Source organism: Cydia strobilella, chromosome 2 (assembly GCF_947568885.1).
Source record: "Cydia strobilella chromosome 2, ilCydStro3.1, whole genome shotgun sequence".
Lineage (NCBI taxonomy): Eukaryota > Metazoa > Arthropoda > Insecta > Lepidoptera > Tortricidae > Cydia > Cydia strobilella.
Window position 1 is genome coordinate 5,546,628 of NC_086042.1, and position 13,979 is coordinate 5,560,606.

The 13,979-nt window shown below is 40.9% G+C and overlaps 1 protein-coding gene across 1 annotated transcript; it reads left to right on the forward strand.

Moving 5' to 3' along the window:
• Positions 1–13,914, forward strand: LOC134750892 (eukaryotic translation initiation factor 4B). The gene is made up of 14 exons (XM_063686134.1): positions 1–62; positions 572–685; positions 3,325–3,518; positions 4,305–4,412; positions 4,845–4,933; positions 6,775–6,944; positions 7,839–7,974; positions 8,607–8,714; positions 9,304–9,377; positions 11,195–11,399; positions 11,756–11,840; positions 11,923–11,962; positions 12,050–12,552; positions 12,937–13,914. The coding sequence occupies exons 1-14, from the start codon at positions 50–52 to the stop codon at positions 12,997–12,999; spliced, it is 1,902 nt and encodes a 633-aa protein (XP_063542204.1). The 5' UTR covers positions 1–49; the 3' UTR covers positions 13,000–13,914.
• The last annotated feature ends 65 nt before the right edge of the window (positions 13,915–13,979 follow it).

Below are 13,979 nucleotides of genomic sequence, written 5' to 3' on the forward strand. Positions count from 1 at the left end.
TTTCGACAGCTTTTAAGATCACTGGCAACATTTGCCCCAGCCTTATAATATGGCCGCTACAGGTTAGTTGCTGAAATTTTGTCACGTGAAAAAACCCCAATTTTTACTTGTTTTCTGTGTTAATTTTGATATTTTCATATATTTTTAGTTTCTCCCAACACATGTTAATGTTATTTAACCTTTAAGTATGTATTAAGTCTCAATTATTAATGCTAACGTGTCATCATTTCACCTCTGCGGACGTTTGGATTTACCGCGTGGCCACATTCTTAACTTTTTGTGCAGATTATTAATTACTAAAATTTCAGCATTATGTAGATTCGCTTTAACCTGATAAATTGAAACTATAAATAAAACTTTGATCAGTGTACTGAAACATCTGTGCTGCAAGTGGCGATTGTCCTTTGGATACGTGCCTACTCTCCACGGATAACCGCTTTTCAGATTCGGTCGTAGTAGGTCGTTCGCTTGCTATGCGTCATCGAAACAATGCCATCCACTCACGCTTCATTCTCATTGCATATAGTATGCTTTCACCGAAATTAATTCAGTTTTACGTAATGTCTTGCAGGCAACAAGAAATCAAAGAAGTCGAAATGGATCCCAGTGAGCATCACAGATATTCTTGCGGAACCGACTACTATTCCGACCACAAACAACTGGGCGGACTCTGTAGATGATGAACGTAAGTATATTTTATATATTTTGTTTACGTTATACGCCTTAAAAAAATTAAAATTTGTGACCCAATGATGATGTGCAGAGGGCAAAGGCCGGCCAATGTTAATCTCGTACTTGGGACACACATACGGGTGCTAGTCACTCTCTTTGTCCCGGGAAGGTCTGAGGATAGGTCTTTTGTGTTTTATACACATTCTAGCCGGGTGCTTCTCTCACAGAGAAGGAGGGGGAACCAGAAATCACGGTGCCATGTCTAGCCAGGGAAGCTCAACCTGTGGGGCTGGGTGGAGGCACAAACATGCTGCTGTTGGAAACCCCCATGACCAGCAGTTTGAGCACAATCTACGAGATGGCTCTTGCCACAACTCAATTCAGACTAGTCTTTCATTGGCCAGCTCCCTAAATATTGCTGAGGGTCTATAATTTGCAAAAAAGTAAAAAAAAAAGTCAAAAGCATTTATTTGTTCAACATAGGTACAACTTTACTAATAACAATGATAAATATGTAAAAATTTTCATGAATTACATCATTGATTTAGTTATTCCTTATCTGTATATTAGTTAGAAGTGAGTTTAACAAATACAAATAGTACAATTTCCAAACAAATTGCTGTGGTATTTATTGTCTATTTCTTTTATACAGTGTAAACTCTTTTTGACCCTTTAGATAGTAATAGTAATAGCCTTTATTTCATGCTTCTTTTTTACAATTACATAAAATTTCATATTGGTTTATTATTTGCATGTTGCTTGTGCGGAAAAGGCCTCCCCCAGTTTCTCCCATTCCTTCCTATCCTGTGCTGTTCCCCACCAGTATCTGTCGAAGTTCACTAGCTCTTCTCTCCATCTTTTATTTAGTCTTTTTTGCATTCTCGCTATTCCTATTGGTGACCATTCTGTGACACGTTTAGTCCACCGGTTATCCGTTGTTCGACATATATGGCCAGCCCAGGCCCATTTGCTCTTTTTTATTGCGTATATTATATCTTTTACTCCAGTTTTCTCTCTTATGACTTCGTTTCTGATTCTGTCCTTAATTTTAATTTTTAACATTGACCGTTCCATAGCTCTTTGACAGATTTTCAGTTTATGACTATGTTTCTCAATGGGGCTCCAGGTTTGGGCACCGTAAGTTAAGGTAGGTAGGACAGCAGTATCAAATACCTTTTTCTTTATGGCCATTGACATATCACTCTTCAGAATTGATTTTAGAGACCAATATTTTCGCCACGCTCTACTAATCCTGTAGTCTACTTCCTTGTCGAGTCTGTTTTTGAAGTTTGAAGAAAACTAGTTGTCCCAGGTATGTGAAGTCTTCAACATATTCCATATTGTTTCTTCTGTGCTTTATTGGTATTTTATCTCCATTAGTAATGATTTTGCATTTTTTCATGTTCATTGCTAGACCTGCTTCCTTGCATGCTGTGTCAAATTCTGAAATCATTTCTTCTAGTATTTTTGGTTTTTCGGCAACGATCGTTGCCGACCCTTTAGATAGTTGTCGTTATATAGAGAGAAATCACTACATAGTACAAAACAAAGTCACTTCCTGCTGTCTGTCTGTCCCTATGTATGCTTAGATCTTTAAAACTACACAACGGATTTTGATGCGGTTTTTTTAATAGATAGAGTGATCCAAGGGGAAGGTTTTTATGTATAATATATCTGCATTGCACCTGTGCGAAGCGGGGGTGGGTCGCTAGTTAATATGTCGACGTTATAGGGAATGAATCGTTGTATTGAGTGACTTTATATGGAGTTTACACTGTATTTGTTTTACTTTGTGTAACTGGGTGACGTCTTAACCATTTGGTGCACCAACTGGAAAATGTATTGAACTTATACACCGCAAACTTCCTAATACATTACCTACTTTCAGACTTAATATCAACATGATTTGGGTAAAATTTAAAGAGACTTTTCATTGACATCACAGAATTTGGTATTGTAGAGAGAAATCAATTTTAACCTTTTCGACGCCATGTCAAAAACAAAAGCAGTCATCCAGACGCCACAACACCTAAGTGTCAAAACTGAAATTGAACTTTATGCATATGCATGTAGGTCTATGTTGCTCTGTGGTCTATGACCGATTAATCGGTCTTTGGTGTTGAACCTACGGTGCGTATATATCGGTCATTGGCGTCCAAAAGGTTAATGTTCCAGCAGGGATAAGTATTGTATTGTAGTTCGGGCGATTTTCCGCAACTCGACGACTGGCGCCTATTTTGCGTCAGGGATAAGTAATAACTAGGTATATTAATTTGAACCATATTTGCAACTAATAAAACAAGAAACAAGTGAATTCAAGTGAAACTTAAAATGAGTTATAGTATAAAAAGTAGTCCAATATTTAGCACATTTATTTTAATTTAATCCATTTAGCCCAACCAGGTGATATAACACAGCTTTATTTTTTTGTAGTGGCTAATTGATACTATATAGGTTTAAAGAAGAATTTTATTACTCATAAGAATATTACAATTCACTTACATGAGTACTTATACTAATAATCGAATATCGAATATATATCGAAAAAATCATAAAAAATCCAAGGGTAAGATTTTTTAGTTTTAGGCTTATCTGGGTTAAGTAGCAGGAGTAGTGACCCATCACCCAATAAGATTGTTTCCCTTGGGGCAGCTACGGAGAGCTATGGGTACGCGTCCCGGTCGCGCGCGCCGGTGGTGCTGCCGTCGGCGTCGCGCGCCGCGCGCGGCGGGATGGCCGTGGACGACGACTCCATCCCGCGCCGCCCGCCCTTCATCGCGCATATCTCTAACCTGCCCTACGATGTGGACGAGAGCGCCATTTCGGACCTCTTTGAGGGACTCAAGGTAATATGGCTTCCCTTTAAGGCCGTTCCATCGGTTTGCCGCTGTCTCTGTCACATTTCGCAAGAAAGAACGGGAAAGATCATGCGCGCCAAGTGTCAATTTTGATCGAATTTTGTCGATTTTTATTTATTTTAAAAACGTTACCCTACAATATCGAAATTCGAAAGCTATGAAATTACTATTTAAGTTAAGATTGTTTTTTCTTCTTTTTTTGTTTATGGTATCACATAATAAATAACCGAGTAAAGTTGGATTAAAAGTCCGAGTTAGATGTTACTTTGGGAATTAATTGTATCGAGCGAAGTATCATAATTCGTGTATCGGAAGCTATGATATTAAAGATAATATAGTCAAGAACTACATATATTTTTTCCACGTCTACGAATATCAACTCCTCTTAGAAAAACAGGATCATATAAGGAGATTTTTCGCCTTCTGGCTCAGGGAACCGCCTTAATATACATGGAAGAGCAACAATAGTTCACATAGAATCTCTGAAAATTTAAACTTTTTATCAACTAAATTGTCCTTCAAAACGTGGTGGCTTCATCATTTGTTCATCTCATTTCTTAAATGCGATAATTTAAATGAAGCCCTATTTTACAAACATTTAATTTGAAGCATGCAACCTAATCTATGATGCTTCTCTGACTATTCTACTTTGCTGAGAAAAATGATAAAATAATGTAGAATTATCATCTTTTTGTATTAGCACAATAAATATTTGTGTTATAAATAGCAGAAAATAATTCTTGTACCATAATTAATTATCTTCATTTTCTACAGATTATTAACTTGAGGCTGCCACGAGAAGGTGACCGCCTCAAAGGATTTGGATATGTTGACTTTGAAGACCGAGAGAGCCTTATCAATGCCATGAACCTGCCCGATCTTGTAAGTATATTTCATATTTATGCAGGGGAAATATGTGGGTGGTTTTCCTGAAAAATAGCTGCATTTTCCATTTTCTGGCAGTTTTCCAATGCATCTACTCCAGTAATCTGGGTTTACATAAAATATCTGATGAAGCGGCAGTTGGCCCAGCTTGACCTGACCTAGTTTCAATGTAAAGTGTTGTTAGTCATTCCTAACTTGTTTTTTTAATGAGTATCAAATTTATGTAACTGGGGGTTTTTTTAGTGTTTGCTTAGTGGAATTAAATAATTACTAATATTTATATGCATTTGTTTTTTATCTATACTTCACTAAATTGTGTTCTTTAGCAATCCGTTTTAATCTTCCTGATTATTGCTTTTACTTTGTGTACTCTACAGATATGCGAAATTGTGCGAAATCATTGTGAATAACAATAATTTTGTTTATCAGAGTGTCGGCGGCCGGCGGATTAGGATAGAGGTATCGACCGAGAACAATGACCGCCGCATGGGCCGAGGGGGCCGCTCCGACCGGGACAGGTAAAACTTGACGACCATTTGTATAGAATAAAAAAAAATGGGACTCCCCTCCGGTTTTGACAAACAACTGTTCCCGAAATTTGCATGATTATTTCAACGGTTTCAAAAAGAATGTGAGATAACTGTATTTTGCATTGTTAAACGCATCCAATAAGTCACGTGACATGGCATGCGACATTAGAACAGAAGAATGTGAATTACATTAGAAGCTCGATTACGAATGCTCTCGGGCTTGATATTGACTGGTTTATGTATTTAGGACATTTTAGGTTATGCAACCAGTTTGTTAATCTTTTATACATATACTTATAGTATAACAACTGCAGTAAAATATTATCATATGTACGCTGCATTGTTTACATTTGGGAAGCAATATCGATTCGTAACTTGTATTGATTAAATTCATTAAATAACACTAAGGTTTTGAAAGTAAAAAAAAACTACATACCTAATACCAGATTCACAGTGTCATATTTCAGATTATTTTTTGTTTTATTCCCTAAAGTATTGTGTTTATTATGTACGAGTATGATAGTAGGTGTATTCATTTCATTTCTCATGCTCTGAAAGAGGGTCATTGTTATTCTAAAAGGTGTGCAGAAAATGATACGTTTCTGCACTAGAGCATTTTACGTTCCAAGTACGATTTTTTTTTTCGACAAGCAATTAAAATTTGCTTTTTAATGAATTTGTTGTACAATTTCCATTCTCATAATTAACTCCTCATTCCATAAATGAAAATACTTTTGCCTAAATTGTTAATTGAAAGTACTTTCGAGAAATACTATTGAAGTTAATACTTAGTCGTATTTTTTAAATGCACATGTATTTTACTTTCCTCGTATTCGAAATTATTATTATTTATTAGAGATAAATCGCAAATTTTACATGATAATTGATAAAAAGCATCGTTAAACCAGAATGGTTTGTCTCGATACTCCATTCCGCAGTACTTACATAATCAAATATACAATACAATACTTAGGTACACATCCAAAAGTACGAAAATACGAAAGTACCATTTCAGTCTAGGACTATTGAAGGTCTCACTGCGTCCGAGCTCCAAACTACCTCGACAGAAATGGGTGCCTTTCATCCCTTGGTTAACAATCTACTATTCTCAAACTTGCAATGAAATGTTGACATGACTTACTACAAATTAGGTCCGGAAATACTACGTATCCGGTGCGATAAGTGAAGATGATATGTGAAGGAATTTCATACAGACTTACACACTAGACCTGTAGAGCAACCTTCTTTTGTTTTTAAACGTCAAATTGTGACACAACGTTTGGCATTCAACCATAAAAAAACCTATAAGCAATATTTTCGGTTCGTTATGACCTGTTCTGTCATTACGCTTTTTTTGACACATGTTGAATTTTATAACTAAGTCTAGTAAGTCTATTTAAACGCCGCATCGCCAGGCCTTGATGAAGTAAAGAGGCTAAATGTGACGGCGCCAGAGTATCCCACACATGTGGCATCCCAAATGAGCGGCCGTCCTTTCCGCCAGGGAATAAGGGGCATTCCGTCGGGCCTCGTTCCGTCGTCGAGCACAAGACCGGGTAGCTCCAAAACGGACGGCACGCCCACGCTGAAGTAGGGAGTTGCTATCCAAAACGGTAGCGCAGTTACTGGAGGGATACGCATGAAGCCAATCGCTGACTCCGTTTTGGAAGAAGATAGCAGACAGACGGGCTTTCTCTAAAATTAAATTTGGATGTGTTTTTTTTTCGGAGTCCTAATCGTTGATGGTCCCAGGTCATTATTTTTCGAGTGGTTCATTATCAGTGAAAGGTAAAGAGGTAGTGATGTAAGCAATGTATTGTTTGTTACAGAGACTACGACCCGGAGCGCACGATGGGCGACTGGCGCTCGGGGCCGCGCGCGGCGCCCGAGCCCACGGCGCGGCCGCGCGAGATGACCCGCGACCGCGACATCACCCGAGACCGCGACATCACCCGAGACCGCGACATCACCCGCGACCGAGACCGAGACCGGGAGGAATGTTAGTATAAAACATTATCTTTCACTTTTGTCATATTCAGCTTCTTTCATTGGGGCGAGCATATTTCGACAGCTGTAGTGTAAGCATCTTGTATAAAAATTATGTTCTACAGACGAGATTATTGTTTATCACGCCTCTGAATAAAACAAGTGTACATTGCATACCTAGTAATCTGATCCATTATGTACGAATAATGGGGTCACGATGATGATAAGCAAATAGTGTTATGGAGTGGGCTCTAATGTCACACATGGGACGTACACACTGAGTACATTAATTATCAGGAGGCATCATTTTAACTCTTTTATTTTTGCAAATAAATTATTGACCACTATGTTCTAACGCCACCATCAACAGGTTTCTTATTACTGAAGCCAGGGAGATCATCTTTTGGTAGCAAAATTGATAATTTAAGTTACTCCAATCGCCCCGGGAAGGTCTGAGTAAAGGTCGGATGTCGTTTATCACCAGCTAAGAGTTCTTTTACTTTAGCCATTTACTTGTATCCTTAGAGATGAATACTGTTCGTAGAGACAGGAAATACGCTTAGCGATCAGGAGCCTACTCTTTGGAATGTTCGCAAATCGCTAGCGTAAGGAATCGTACCCTCTAGCCGGGGGCGTCGCCTACAGCGACGGCGGGGACACCAGACACGCCGCGCGCGGGGCCGCCGGGGACTCCGCCCCCTAGCGGAGCGGCCGAGGCGAGGACCCGAGGCGCGTCAGAAGTCCCCCGCGGCCGGCCCGAGTAGTACAATCTGTGACGCGGCCCGGCCGCAACTCAATTCAGACTAGTCTTTGGCCCGCTCCAAAAGACTTTCGCTTAAATCTGAGTTACCTAGCTTTAGCCATTTGGCGTAAACTCTTAATTTAGGATTGTGTGTTGCACTTGCAGCGACGGCCGACATGCGGCCGGGCGCGTGGCGCGACGGGGAGCGGCCGGCGCCCGAGCCGGCGCGCGCGCCCTACGGCGGCCGCGACTCCTTCGGCCGCGACCGCGACCGCGACCGCGACCGCTACGGCGACGACCGGTAACTAGACAACTACCTAATTATCTACTACTGTCTGACTTCTTTTTATGCTGATGTTCTCGTGGAAATCGACTACATTAAAAAACGGCTAACGAATGCCATGAAGTGCCATGCCGCAACTATCACAGCTGAAAACTGATCTAAAAAACTGACCAACCGAGCGCTTCGTGCCCACATTCCGTCCTGGACGGACACGACTTGTTTCAATTTCTCGTCAATCGACCAGAATTAACGTCGAAAGCAAAACTGTGCCCAATGCCCATTGAACATAATGAGATGGAGGTTATTACAAGATTAGTGTGCACGCTTTTAACTATTTATTTATCTTGAACCTATTGTTTTTGAGCTACATCTGGCCAGTCTCTCAAAAAGGATCTCCCAAGTTGTCCCGCCACCGCGGACGAGGTCTGCGGGTTCCCCGGTTTGACCGACTCATTATTTATTGAAAACGCCTATCGAAACTTAAATGGAAATGAATCACGTTTCGCTCTCATCTGCCATCCCGAACCCTTTTTATTTTTCGATAGACTTTTGTCATTAAAATGTAGTCATCTTACGGCCTCAGATTCGCCTTTTATCCAGTATATCATTGATGTAGTGTAGGAAGCTGATGTTTGTTGTGTGGTGTGCAGCGGTCGCGAGCGCGGGTTCGGGCGCGACGGGGAGCGCGAGCGCGAGCGCGGCGGCTACGGCGGCCGCGACGGCTTCCGCACCGCCGAGCGAGACGGACAGGGCTTCGGGTATGTACCACGACTAATACTCTTCCAACATCATGATCAGTCCGCGGGCCAAAAAGTAACAACCCAAACCACAACACGCTAGTTTGGTTCAGTCGAATCGACACGCATTTGTCACGGCTTCCAATTAAGTATTTGTTTCATTGGTAATTGCAAAAATTATTAGTATTACCACACATCTATGCACATGAAGCGACAACCAAAATTAGAATATCTTGATTGTCGTTATGTTTTCTTCTATGTGCTATATGAAACGGGTCACCTAGACACCGATTCGTGCCTAATACTGCGCGAACTGGTCGCTTTACACCAACATTCTACTCAAATTTATTTTATTCTGGATTCCAAGCTACACATGGCTGCCATTACCTGCGCTGCCTGCTGCCATCTCTAAACTTAATTACTTTATAATAGCGACTATGTTTATTTAAACGACAGTATTATTTATAGCCTTGAATATACATCGTGTCACGTACCAAGTACATGAATTGACCAGTAAATCAAAGATTCGTAGTTATTACTTTTTATTACATATTCTTAGTACCTTATCTTTTTTTGTTATATATGTTAAATGTTTTAATGCTTATTGTAGGAACCGCGAAGGCAGAGGATTTGGAGGCCGGAGTTTCGGTGACAGGGATCGCGACCCACCGCCACCCAGAGATGGTAAGTTTTGTTATATTCGATATAACTTTATTTAAAACATTGGTTAAAAACTTTTGTATTTCGATACATATGAGTTATTATTTAATCATATTAATTGGAGCAAATATTTATTTATTAGTGGTAGAATAAGGTAATCCGGTAAGGCCCAATGTGCATTACAATGCTCACTCCGTATCAATCTAAATAGAACCTTTCATAAACCAAATAATATAGCATTTGTTTTGTTTAATTGTTTCCTCAAACAAGCTAAATTCATCCCAATTTACTATACTGGGGTAAGTAAGTGCAAAAATGAATGCAAAAAAGGTAAAAAAAAGCTGATTTGGCCCGGTAGCCACGAGATCGTACCGTGCAAACCCCCCAAATAAAGGGGAGCCGGGGGGTGGGGGGGGGGGTCGACTCCCCAGGTCTAATCTGTACAAAATTTCTGTCTGCTCTTAGCAACTAGGGCAAGTTATATATCATTTTCGTAGAATTTAGGGATGAGGAAATCATTTTTGACATGGCAACCCTGGCTGTCAAACGATAAGCAGCTGATTTTGCTAGGTCCTTTGTAATTATTTTAATTTTAATGATATTTCATGTAATATTAAGCATTATAAGTGTGAATTAGATAGTTTTAACATTAAGTTTTATGCATACATAATAAGTGAAGTGCTTTAGTGACGTTTACAAATGTCTTGTAATATTTCAAATCTGTAGCCGTTATAGGTTATACATTTGAACTCTTGTGTTCGCCTTGGAATCCTTTCTGGGTTTTTTTTATCACTAGTAATTACCAAGTGTGTTTATAATAAAGCATAAATCATTGTACAGGGTTCCATTTATTCATTATTGTGGAAAGTATCACATTAGAATAGGCATTCATACATTTGTTTGTCAAAAAAAAATATTTGTAGCGCGTGGTGGTGATGATTTCCATAGAAATGGTCAAAGACAAAGATTAAAAATGTTTAAAAAAAATACACTGAATTTGGCATTTTAAGAACATGAACATAATGTGCTATTGCTTGATCCATGCGTTTTTGTCACCAATTTGTTGTTTTCGTTTTTCTTTCATACAAAATTGAACCCCTCCATTTCACCCCCTTAAAGGTTTATTTTCAAAAAAAATTTTTTTATTCTAAACTATTGTATTTAATCGATGTTGAAAATTTTAGCGCCATATCTTCAGTGGTTTAGGTTGTATGATGTCCGGAAGTAAGTTGAGTAATGTAGAGTTTTATTCAGTGTTGTATGGGATATTATGAGATAATCAAAAGTGGTGAAACGGGGGGGTAAAATGTTGTATGAAAAATAAAACAAAAAATTTGTACCTAAAAAGGACAAAAACGCATGGAACCAGCATGTGAACATTATATTTTTACTTCTATAATGCCAAATTCAATGTTTGTTTTAAACATTTTCAGTCTTTGACTGGTCATAATTCCATTTCTATGGAAATCGTCACCGCCACGCGCTACAAATGTATGAATGCTTATTTGAATGTGGTGCTATTTAGAATATAGACTAAATGGGCTAAACTGACAATTTTTTTGCAAAAGTGAAAATCGCCACACTGTGTTTGTAAAGCCCAAAATTGTCACAAAAAATTAAGTTATTTTCTTTTTAATGCTATAACCAATTTTTTGTGAAAAGGTAGAACGATTATTGCAAAAATGAATTCCTCGTCCCTAAAGTATACGAAAATTATATGATTTTTCTTATACTTTACAGTTTTTCTACAGTTTAGAAACTCTATGATTGTAGATTGACAAAATGTGATTTTTACTAGAAGCGATTTAAAATGTAAACAATGTGTGTGTGTGTGTGTGCAGACAAGCCCCGCGAGCGGCCGAAGCTGAACCTGCTGCCGCGCACCGTGCCGCGCGCCGCCGAGCCGCCCGCCACGCCGGCCGACGGCGCCGGTGTGGCGGGCGCGGGCGCGGGCGGTGCGGCCGACGAGCGCGACAGACCGCCGCCCAAGCCCGTCTCCGCAGAGAAGGTGTTCGGCGCCGCCAAGCCCGTCGACACCGCCGCCAAGTCAGTACCACTCGTTTCTCCCCGAACACTCGTACCAGCTGACGAGCAATATATGCTCATCTGTGACCTCATAAACACGCGACCCTTTCTGTCGCTTATCAATACGCCCCGCGCAATAAATCCATGCTTTCTGATCATATTCTGCACATGAAGCGACTTTAAAAATTAATGATGTTTTTAAAGTTGGGATATTTACTTCTCTGTGCTAAAATAAAAGGGTCATCTAGACATCGTTCCGTCGCTATCGATGTACGGATCGATCGCTTTAAACCGACATATTGCCGAAAACATGATATCATCAGTTTCATACTTTAGTTTGTTACGCAAAATGTAATTGTTTAAACTTTTTTTCCTAGGGAAAGGGAAATAGAAGAACGTCTTCGTAAACAAGAAGAGGAGGCACGAAAGGGAACTGAAGAGAAGGAACGATGGGGGCGCAGGGTAAGTTTAATACTTACATCGATATTTGTGTTGTGAGTTAGTTTTTAATTACATCAATAACATACTTGTTTTTTCTTTTCAGAATGATCATTCCGGAGAACGTCGTGGTGGTGCTAGACGTGGTATGTATTGTGTATTTTCTGTATCTGTTATCGATTACTACAAATTAGTTAACAGGAAGTTACAACCAATTTATAATATTCTTGCAGACGACCGCGGCAGAGACAGCTACAACAGAGACCGACGCGACAGGGACGACAACGATCGGCGCGACCACAGAGACGATCGGGACCGACGCGACTACTCGGGCAACCGAGACCGGCGCGACTACTCGAAGGACGACCGAGACCGGCGCGACCCCAAGGATGACAGAGACAAGCGCGACTACCCTAGAGACGACCGAGACCGACGCGACTACTCTCGAGAGGACCGCGAGCGCCGCCCGCCCTCCCGGGACCGCCGGCCGGCTTCCCGGGACCGCCGCCCGCCCTCCCGGGACCGCCGGCCGGCTTCTCGGGACCGCCGCCCGCCCTCCCGGGACCGGCGCGATGACCGCGAGCACAGAGAGTCGCGCGACCCGCGGGACGCGGACTCGCGGGACCGCGACCCCCGGCCTCGCTCGCGCGACGTCTCCCCGCGCGTCGACGTCAGCAACGGCCGCAACCTCACGCCCGACCAGAAGCTGCCCAAGATGAAGGAGCAGGAGAAACCTGTGAGTATTACTTGCTATTATTTCTCAAACATCTCGGAAATGGTCGCATTTTGTTCGTAAATCGAAAACGCAAAGTTGCCCAATTTTTATCCCAGCGACGGCCAGCACGGCCGCCGCGCGCCCGGCGCGGACGCAGCGGGCAAAAATGCAATTCGTCCGATTCATTTTACTCCTAGGAGTAAAATAACCGATACTAATTCCATTTCTGTCCACTGCGCGCCGGGCGCGTGACAAAAATACATCATCTGTGAAAATGTCAAATGTGTAGTCTCACGGTTCATGACAGTTCACAGCGGAGTCTTAGTAATAGGATCCCGTTTTTTTTACCCTTTGGGTACGGAACCCTAAAAAACTTATTACAATACCATTTCTCCATTGTTACAGAACTTTGTAGCGTCGAATAAATTCAGCTTCCTGGAGGACGCGGACGACGGCGCGTCCGAGTAGCGCAGCGACTGCCGTGTAGTGTAAATTGATCAAGTGTAAAGACTTGCGCCACTGAGACTCAGTCGCGCCGTGTAACAGAACTATAGTGCGGTGTGAAATATACGTCAGGAAGGTTGCTATACATGCTCCCGCTGCTCCGAGCCCGGCCCCAGCCCTCACTGGCCCCTAGAAGGCTGTGACTTCTACTTTTGTAATATTCAGCTTGTCTCCATTCCGGTTGTGGGTACTCATTGTACATATTAGGGGCTCCGACGTCGCTTCCCATGTAAAGGAGGCCGCAGTGAGGGCTGGGGCTCAATTTGTGACCATGTACTGATTTGATGTAAATTTTTCTATGGGTTTGCTACGTAATAGTAATGTACGCGTACGGTCGGTCGCAAAGGCAACGGCGAGCTTTCCCGCAGTTTCGTTTTTACAATTTGATATAGGTGCTGCGCTCCGATATTTTGTGAATATTGTTTTGTAATTTCATTTACTTTGTTGAAATATCGAAGCTTTTTTTGAGTACTGCGACGCAATACATCGTGATTGCCACCAAGGGAATCTTATGTCATTATTTTAGAATATTCCTTTATGTTAAATATGTAGTCGATTTAGATTATTAAAATGTTAATTGTATTATTTATCTTTACAAACAGTTATGGTTCCATAATCAATTGCCATGGTAGTGCAACAATTACTTGCAAGTATGCATTTTTCTGTTGTGTGGCCTGCCCTATTGCGTTTAGTCAATGTGGAAATTCAGTGTAAGTACCTACAGACGGTTAGGACCTTGTTACAAGGATATTTTTATTGGTAAACACATGTCAAACGACGTGAAAATTGTTTAATATGTATTAATTTCTCAAGTTTATTTCATATACTTTGTTCTAATTGTGAATTATAAATAAAATTACTCTTTTTACAACCAAATAAGTCTTTTTTTTACAAGCTTTTATGTGACTTGTAGGTTTGTTAGTTAATGTGGGTCAAATCTTGGA

Bases quoted from the DNA above. Each gene is read 5' to 3' on its own strand.
- LOC134750892 (XM_063686134.1), top strand. The intron at 4,934-6,774 runs GTAAAACTTGAC...TGTTTGTTACAG, and splicing joins GGCCGCTCCGACCGGGACAG to AGACTACGACCCGGAGCGCA. The intron at 11,400-11,755 runs GTCAGTACCACT...TTTTTTTCCTAG, and splicing joins CCCGTCGACACCGCCGCCAA to GGAAAGGGAAATAGAAGAAC.